The 9636-nt window shown below is 38.4% G+C and overlaps 1 protein-coding gene across 1 annotated transcript in view; it reads right to left on the reverse strand.

Annotated features, from left to right (window-relative positions):
• Nucleotides 1-4939: 4939 nt before the first annotated feature.
• Nucleotides 4940-9636, reverse strand: part of grin2ca (glutamate receptor, ionotropic, N-methyl D-aspartate 2Ca) — a 34492-nt gene continuing 29795 nt past the window's right edge. The window contains exons 9-11 of the mRNA XM_025064506.1: nt 9066-9275; nt 7971-8203; nt 4940-7876 (exon numbers count right to left, since the gene is read on the reverse strand). Coding sequence (XP_024920274.1) covers nt 6299-7876; nt 7971-8203; nt 9066-9275 — 2021 coding nt within the window. The 3' untranslated portion in view covers nt 4940-6298. The remainder of the gene's footprint in view (nt 7877-7970; nt 8204-9065; nt 9276-9636) is intronic.

Consider the following 9636-nt stretch of genomic DNA (forward strand, 5'->3'; position numbering starts at 1 on the left):
TTTTTTTTTATATATATATATATATATATATATATATATGTATGTACAGCCCCTATTTCCCCCCCTGCCCTCCAAAGTGGGGCCTGCCCCACTAATTGAGAAATACTGGGCTAAAGTGAAATAGTGAAGGTCAGAAGGTGATGGTAGTAGTCAATTTTGCATATATATATATATAAATATTAAAAATCAATTTAGATTAAATCAGTTTCAAAGTGTACACAAATAGAACCTAAGAGGACTAATAGGAACCTACATTTAAATTCAGAAGTAATAATAATTCACAGATAACTTGAAATCCAAAATTTACTTTAAGTATAGTTTTATACTTATAGTTTTTAAATACCCTGGCTAGAGATACCCTGGAAAGTGCCATGCGTTAGCATTATTTTCAGTCATGCCTCCCCCTTGGGTCTTGATTTTTTTTTCCAGAAACAAGTAAAAGAGTTGCGATACACATGCATTCGATTCAGCTACCGTATTTTCCGAACTATGAGTCGCTCCGGGGTATAAGTCACACCAGTGCCCCCTAGTGGCTGTCAGTGTGAAAATAACGAACATGTAAATTTTCAGGAGTACAGGAGTAGTCTAGAGTTCCCTTTAGCTGCTGTTAGCGTGAAATTAACAAAAATGTGAAATTATATATTTGAATGTATAGGTCTAAGTATAAGCATGAGGTATAAGTCGCAAAACCCAGCTAAAGGATGAAAAAAAGTGACACCTATGGTCCAGAAAATGGTAACTGTAAATGTGTTTTGTGGCCATAAAACCATTTTGTACGGTGGCCATTAAGATACAACATATTGTTTAGAGTAAATTAAATCAAATGAAAATTCAAATTAAAAGCAGAACAAATTCAATTATTGTTTGTTTAATTCAGTATAATCTGTCTAATCCTCTGAAACCGCACCTATAATCCTGTAATTGACATCTCTGGCACGGCTTTCCTCTCCTCTCCTCTGCAGATGAAGCTCAGTTTGTAGAGCATAATGTCCTGCGAGCAGTACGCATCACAGCTGATTGATGTGGTCATTTGTCCAACAGTGGGAAAAGCTGAGATACATTCGTCCCTGCGTGAAGAGCGGGGGAGTGTAAAATTCAATAACCAATTTTTTTTTTTTTTTTTTAGGAGTGACAAATGTGTTGATTTGATGTCGTGGATCAACTGCTGATGGAAGACACTGATCTCTGATCTTTTTGCAAAATATGAATCAATTTTCTTTTATTTAATGAATATATTACATTTTTGGTTTATTTTAGTTAAGTTCTTCCTTCGAACAGATTGGAATTGATGTTTATATTTTCTCGAGCTGACTTTTATGTTTAGGAATATTCTGGAAAAAGTTACATTTTTACCAAATTAACTTTATACTATTTTGCTGCCATATATTGCCAAGATATGCTTTTTCATGCTGTATTATCATTTTAAAGTTTTTCCTTTTTTTTTTTTTTCACTGACAAAAATGTTGGTAGAACGCTTGCCTTCACTGCAGGGACATAACCGATGCAAGTTTCCGTTCCTGGTTGATCTTTCCGTATGGAATTTGCATGTTCTACCCTTGTGGCCCACAGCCCACAGCCCAATGCTTAATGGGGGAGTAGGTTGATTGGACACCTATAAATGGACCATAGGTCCATAACTGTCTATGGCACAGGTGTCAAACCCAGGCCCGTGGGCCAAATCTGGCCCATGCTGTAATTATATTTGACCTGCGAAACCATATCAAATAATATAATATATATATAATATATATATAATATATATAATATAATATAATATAATATAATACAAATAATGTATGCACGATATTATAGCACATATATTTTTGGTTGTTCTTTTGTTGGCCTGTAAAAAATGAAAAAAAATTCAACATCACATATCTGGAGAGAAGGGAAAACAACAACAAATTTTGGCCCACTGTGAAATTGAGTTATTTGACCTGCGAAACCATATCAAATAATATAATATATATATAATATATATATAATATATATAATATAATATAATATAATATAATACAAATAATGTATGCACGATATTATAGCACATATATTTTTGGTTGTTCTTTTGTTGGCCTGTAAAAAATGAAAAAAAATTCAACATCACATATCTGGAGAGAAGGGAAAACAACAACAAATTTTGGCCCACTGTGAAATTGAGTTTGACACCTGCGTACCCCGTCCTCACCTATAGGCAGCTGGGATTGGCTCCAGCGCCCCTCATGACCCCCAAAAGCATCAGCTCTTATTCTTAAATGTCTGCCATTTGCAGTATACTACAAGTAAAGTAAAGTCAAATGCTGCCAGAATTTAATAGGATCAACGTATGTTGACATTAATCCATGGTGTGAGACCAGCGTTAGCGTTAGCTTGTAGCTAACTTTACCCAATATTATCTTTGTTATATGATGACATTGAAACCTCACCTAAGGCCTTTAAACAAACCCTTCATAACAACATTTAAAATGTGTTTTGGACAGGAAAGACTATAATGAGGACAAGGACCCTTGGTACTGACCCTGGTATATAAGCCCAAAGGACTAAGGTCTGACTGTAGTACTTCAGTACTGGCTAAGTTAAACCATAGTAATACGAGGGGTTGAAGAGTTCCTTTAGGCAACTGGACTCTCCAACCTTGACCACGACCTGGATGACTGAATCTTCATATATAGAAATAGAAACATAGAAATAGAAAAAACACTACGTATTATATATACTTCTTTTTTATTTAGTTATTATTGAAACCTTTGCTCATTTTGTTTTTATTATCACTTTTGTCATTGCAAGAATGAACATATTCACATATATTTAGCCTTAGGAAGAGGCAAACTTGCACAACTGAATCTACATTTAAGGTGCATGGGAAGCATTTTGAGCAGAAACAGCCTGATCACAAAATTCCAACCCAATAAACACTTCAGGTTCACTGAAACTTTACGGTAATTTAACACAATTCTGGGATAGATATAATATTCCCCAAATGTAGCTTTGCATAAACTCGTAAAGTAGGTGGAAGGAAAAGTATCGCACCTAAACCTGGGTATATTGCAGTTTTTACTGTAGCAGTGTGCCTGTAAAATGCATCCTATTCCCTTGGAATTGAAAAGAGGTTTTGTTGTGCTTTTTTCTTCCCAAAAGTACAGTGTCACCTGACATTAGCATGGCGATATGTGAGACTTGATCTTAACTTAAGCCAGAGGTTCCCAAAGTTGGTGGCGTGATTCGGAATTGCACTGTTGTGTCTTTGTGGATCTAGAGAAAACACTGATGGGTACCAATGGATGAACTGTTGTGCTCTGCAAGAAAGTCAGGAGTGGCAGAGAAGTAAATGGGTGGTGCTCGGGAGATGCATCTGTAAAACATGAAACAACTTTTGACAATGTGAAGTTCAATGACACATGGACAAATTTTTTTTGTATAACATATCAACTTTTTCCTTTTCATTTTGTTATTGCTTTATATTGTGGTACAGTTACTGCAAAGAAATTCCCATCTATATTATGTGAAAGTATGATATAGGTTACAGGCCACCCACATTATAATGTGAAAAATATCATATAGGCGTAAGTTAGCCTAAATAAATATTCAATAATCATTATATTTATAATCAGCATAGAAAAATTATAAGTTACACAATAAGACAAAATAATAGATCCAAAGAACTGGAATAAACCCTAAATCAACTTACAATAGGATTAGAAAAAACTTCACAATAACAGTGAAATTTTTAGTAAAGTTAGCCAGAAGAAATGTTCTGTAAGCATGGCTAAAGTAATCAAGAAACATTTAGCCAAGGTGTAGCTAATATTGCTAAATACCTTTCTATTACCGTAATTTCCGCACTATAAGCCGCTACTTTTTTCACACGCTTTGAACCCTGCGGCTTAAACAACGATGCAGCTAATTTATGGATTTTTACTGGCTAACGAAGTTCATACCGCTAAGTGAAAAAAAAATCTTTCTGTGTAAATATCCCACGTTACGACGTGGACACCTGCGGCTTATAGAGAAGCGCGGCCTATATATGTACAATTATGTTTTTCTTTTTAAATTTAGCGGGTGCGGCTTATATTCAGGAGCGCTCAATAGTCCGGAAATTACGGTGTTTTTTTTGGAATTTTTGGCCCTGAATGTAACATCTCATAATCCCTGAAAACCTAAACAAGCAACACCAAAAGGGAATTGATAAAAAATACACCATTATTGTTTTTATTTACAGCTACATCATATCAGACTTCAGTGTTAGGATATTTTACAGAAATGAAATGACAGAATATTTCAAAAGATGACATAGTTCATTACTACTGAACCATCTAAAAATGAATGAATGAAAATGAATGTGATACTTTATAGGTTTCTGAAATAAAATATATATTTATATATTCATAAACAATTCAAATATCTAAAGCAGGGATCCCCAACCCCCGGTCCGGGTTTGTAGGTCATTTGGTACTGGGCCACAGTTGGACAGAATGGAAAAAATGTACTTCAGTTTTACTAGTTTACTTCATTCAAAAAGAATCCGTTCATATCCCTTTACTTTTTCATTACAAGATAATCTGGCAATGTTTCAAAACAACAGGTCATTCAGACTCTGATACTAACAGAAGAAAGTCTATGAGACAATTTATTTTGAAAATGTAATCATCCTTCAGTGATGATGCAGTATTGCTGATACTGGCCGACCAGTCCTTGGTACAAAAAAGGTTGGGGACCGCTGATCTAAAGTACTGACCGAGGAGCTACAGTATATAGTATAGTCTCCTTGAATTCTTTCACATTCCGACACCATTAAAAATATACTCTAAATAACACTCATACCTCATATTGTATAGTTTAAACCAGGTGTGGGCAAACTTTAATTAAAATTGTACGGGGGGGGCGGGGGAGAGGGCGGGTCAGGAGCGGATAGATGGAGTGTTGGTGTGAACTAAATGAAAAAGCTGAACAGTCCGCGCCCGGATCTTAGTTTGCCCATGCCTGATTTAAACTTTTTCTACCTCTTTTTCCTTGTATCACAGGTTGGTTTATACAGTTCCTGATTTCCTTAAGATGTCTAAAACTTTAACTTTATATATTGCAGTATAGAGTTTACCCTCTGAAAACACTCTTGGGTCAGCCAAGGCTATTCAAATCAGAGGTAAAAATTGCTACTTGGGCTACATATTATTTAAGTATTTCATGAGTAAGCGCTATCCCCCTCTAACCCACAACATTTTACATACTGAAACATGAACTACTCTCCTGAGAGTGGGTCGATCGTTGCCCCCGTTTTCCACTTCAACGGACCTGTATTTAGGCCGAACCTATTTTGCTTTGTGGTACACACCACATCTAAGAAGTGAACGTCTACTAAATGACATGAGACTAGCAATTGAGATCATAAACTTCGCAGGACAAACCTAGCCACAGCGATATGCATTGTTACAAACTTGGCGACGCCGGTTTTACATGCCAACTCACTTTTTTACATTTTACAAGTGTTCCTGGTTTTACACCTTGAAAAGAGTGGCTTTGAACTCAACGAAACAAAGTATGTTGATCATTTATTTCTAGCATACATAGCTGTGGGCAGAGGTGGAAAGTAACAAATTGCATTTTACTCAACTTACTCTAATTGAGTAGCTTTATGAGTAACTTGTAATGTAGTAGTTTTGGGAATAGGTAACTTTTACTTTTACTTAAGTACATTGTGACTCATATACTTTGCTACATTGGAAAAGAAGTAAAAAATGAAATGCGTGCCAAAACAATCTGCGTTAACTGAAAGAAAATTGCGTTTCCCAGTTTTTTAAATGTAGCCAGAGAACTTTGACCAAGAGGCAGGCTCTAGCCCAGAGGTCACCAACTTGGTGCACTTGGTATGGATTGCCTAAGGTGCCCGCGGGGTATGTGCTAAAATTAAAACTAGTCAACAAGAGGGTCAGAAAATTGTACTGTTACTGTGCTTTTTGAATCAGTTCCACTTGCAATGATATTCAAACGGGTGCAATGACGATGGTAAGAATCGAGTGTCTACTTTTTGTATGTGCCAGAAATAATTATTATTACAGGGTAATAACTAAGTAACTTTTACTCAAAGTACATTTTAAATGAAGTCCATATTTTACTTTCACTCAAGTACATTTTTAGATGGGTACGTTTACTTGAGTAGAATTTAAACAAAGTAAAGATACTTTTACTTAATTACTTTTTCCACCTCTGCCTGTGGAGCTTTACTTAGGACTGAATGAACTCAGCCATTTTTATACACTATCTATATATATATATAAATATATATATGTACTGTATGAATAGCAACTCAAACTTCTGAATCTGGGCTGGACATTCTACCCCAGAGTTTTGCCACATATGGACTGTTAACTCTTTGAGCTACAACCACCTGCCTCTGGTCTGTGACCCCAGGGCCAAGGTCCCTATTCCTCCATCCGTCGTAAGTGTTGATCACGTTGTCATGGTGACCAACCTGCCTATTGCCCACGCGAGGAACCATTGCTGCATGTTCGGGACAGGCACTCGTACAGGGGAAAAGGTGACACATATTATTAGAGCCGTCACACATGTAATTTGCTGCTGGTGCTAGTGGGCCCACATATGCCGGTAAGTCTGTGTATGAGTTCAGATTGGGGTGGAAGTTTCTGTGTGACAGAGAAGAGGGAGAATGGTGCAGCTCAGGGACGGTCTGCCGGACGGCTTCCCTGTAGGAGGGCAGCCGGATGGACTTACAGTGCTTGATCTTTTGCTTGCACATGTGAGCTGATTCGGAGTAAACAGGTTTTGCGGCCAAGGGATAGTAGGAGAGGCTGTTCCCCAGAGCGCCGTATATCTTTTGGGTTTTGGGGTTGGTGATAACCACCCGGGGAAACATGTCAGGAATGTCTTTGCAAGTAGGGGTAGATGCGCATCTAGTTGTCTTTGTTTCATCAACCCGACAGATTCTGTCACTGTCCCACGTGGCTCTGAGAAAGGGGGTGCGATGATGGAGTTTTTTCCTTCTGAGTAGCAGGTCATTCCCCATGTTTGGCCCCAAATATGACTTCACACAGAAGCTACAGCTACAACCTCTGCTTGGGTAGTGTCTTGCTATGCACGACGCAGAAGCATCAGAGGTCCGGTGGTTCAGTAGAGGACTGGCTCTCAATTCATCAAGGCTGGGTCGGGGGTCATCGTAGTCACCTCTTACTCTTGGGTCTGCACCATCAAACACGTAACTATGGGGCCTCCTTTGCCTGCTTCCTACGTCATGGGGGTAACTGAATTTTCTCCTCAATGGCCCTTTGTGCTCCAAGTACAGATCCGATACCTGAAGCTTTCTGCGGTGGACAAAGTGTGAAAGGGGAAGCTGGGTTGCCTGGTTCTCGATATACACCCGGCTACCGTGTTGGGGGTTGGGTGTACATGTAGACGATTGATCATTCATAGCAATGTGAGGGCTACTGAGGCTTGAGACGGGCTGAGTAGTTTCCAAGACATGGTGACTAGTACGAGCCGGCAGTGTGTAGCAGAGCGGAGTGGGCCTAGTCATCATGTGGGGCTTCTCCAGGACTGGAAATGTGGGTGTAAGGGACCTTTGTGGACACAACATCTGTTTGTCTGTGATGCTGGAGATATGGGGTACGTGGGTGTAGGTCATACCTTTTGTTACCACTGCGGGTGGAAACCCATTTTGTGCTGTGTTTTCTCTCCCCCTGCTCCACTCCTCTATAGTTTTGGTTGCATTGTCTAAAGAGTTTGCCACCTGCGCAGAGGACACCATGTCCTTGGCGGTCTTCAGCATCTTTAACATGTTGACATGTGTGTAGTTGGGGGGGACATCGAGACTCTGTATGCTTCCATTGGACTCAGTTAGCTCTATTCCGTTGAAACAGCTGTAGATCCCCTGCAAAAAAAGCAAAAGATAACAACTGACTTTTATATTTGATGCCCATTTAAAGAGAGTTCAAAGTCTTGGCCATTAAATAAGGATCACTTACTCTGCTGATGGCCAGAAGGAAATCCAACCTTTCAGATTTTTTAACGGAATGACGAAGTTTCCAGTAGAGTAGATGTTCCCAGGAAAACACCAAGAGACTCAGACCCATGGCCACGAGCAGCATGTAGAACACCCCCGCCATGTTGTCAATGTCAAGCTTACTGCTCATCACCTCCTTCTTCTCGTTACGGCAGATTCCTGTCAGCCAAACAGTCTGGAGCTTCTGGGAGTCACCTTAGAGGAAAGCAGAGGCGGTGTCTAGTTTATCTTTCCGTGAGTAGGACGGAGCACTGAGTGTCTAGTTTATCTTTCCGTGAGTAGGAATGCAAATCAAGAACTGGTTCCTGTAAAGCAGTACTTCTCAAATAGTGGGACAGTCCCCCATAAAGGGGGTGAGGTGAAATTTTGGGGTGGGGGCAGGAGGGGTTGGACATGAGAGGATTCCAATGGAATATGGCACGCTGGACCGAAGTGTGCCGTTGCTATAATGCTTGAGCGATAAACAAACATACCTCCAGTCACTAGGTGGCAGCAACTCATACAGTGGTTTTGTACATATAAGAAAATACAGTGGACAACCTCAATTGTCAAACGCCTCCCTTTTCAAACAATTTGTTTTTAGATGAGACATTTATAGAAAGTTAAAAAAAAACACCCCAAGTGAAATGACCTTTTCATTAAACTTGTTGACTAACTATAAATATTTTTTTCCTTACTTTACCAAGATTTTTCTGACTATGATTTTTACATTTCTTTTAATTGAGTTTTTTTAGCTTTTTTTTTTTACAATACATTACAAAAATAAAAAAAGGATTTTTAAGGTTATGTCGAATACGTTTTGACTTTTTCTTTGGCACATTAAGGCGGAATTTTAATTTACTTTTGGCTAACTTGAGATTGTTTACCTATTCTGTTTATGACTATCCTGACAACAAAGTTAAGTGTTAACTTATTATGGATAACTCACTGAAGAACAAAATGCAATATTGGCTTATTATATTGCCATTGCATAACAAGCTCTAACTCTTTGTTGACATACATGTCTAAATAATGATATTGATCGTATCAATTTGGAGTCTGTGTAGCACTACTTTACCATCAGCTAGGAATTGAAGTAGAGCCAGATCAATTGGTCTTTTCCAGCGTGAATCCTTTTGCAAGGCGATGCCGTAACCCGTGGTAGCGAACACTTTACCACTGCCAATGGTCACAAGCTTGCAGCCGTCGTCCTTGCCGGCCATGTAATTAAGAACCGCCGCATCATAGATGAAGGCGTCCAGTTTTCTGGACATAGAAAAAAAAGAAAAAAAAAGGAAAAATGATATTAAATTTTTTTCAAAGAAAAAATAGAAAAATTGTCAATAGTCATATAGTCAATCAAATCATTGGTCAAGAAGATTGTCTGACTTTGAAAAATCATTAGGACATTTTCATATGAGGTATCTCAAAGTTAAAAATCAAACATTTTCCACTAAGAAAACTTATCTCTGAAAAATACACTATGCGCAACATCAGGCCTATAAATGTCAAAGTCAGACAAGAAAAATTGTAAACAGCCTAAAGAAGGCTTTACATTACTTAAAGAAATGCAACATATCGACAAAAAAAAAAAAAAAAACACACCCAGGCCAACTAGGCAGAAGGTTGGAGCATGAAAGCAGACCCCC

Source organism: Cynoglossus semilaevis, chromosome 17 (assembly GCF_000523025.1).
Source record: "Cynoglossus semilaevis isolate Cse_v1.0 chromosome 17, Cse_v1.0, whole genome shotgun sequence".
NCBI lineage: Eukaryota > Metazoa > Chordata > Actinopteri > Pleuronectiformes > Cynoglossidae > Cynoglossus > Cynoglossus semilaevis.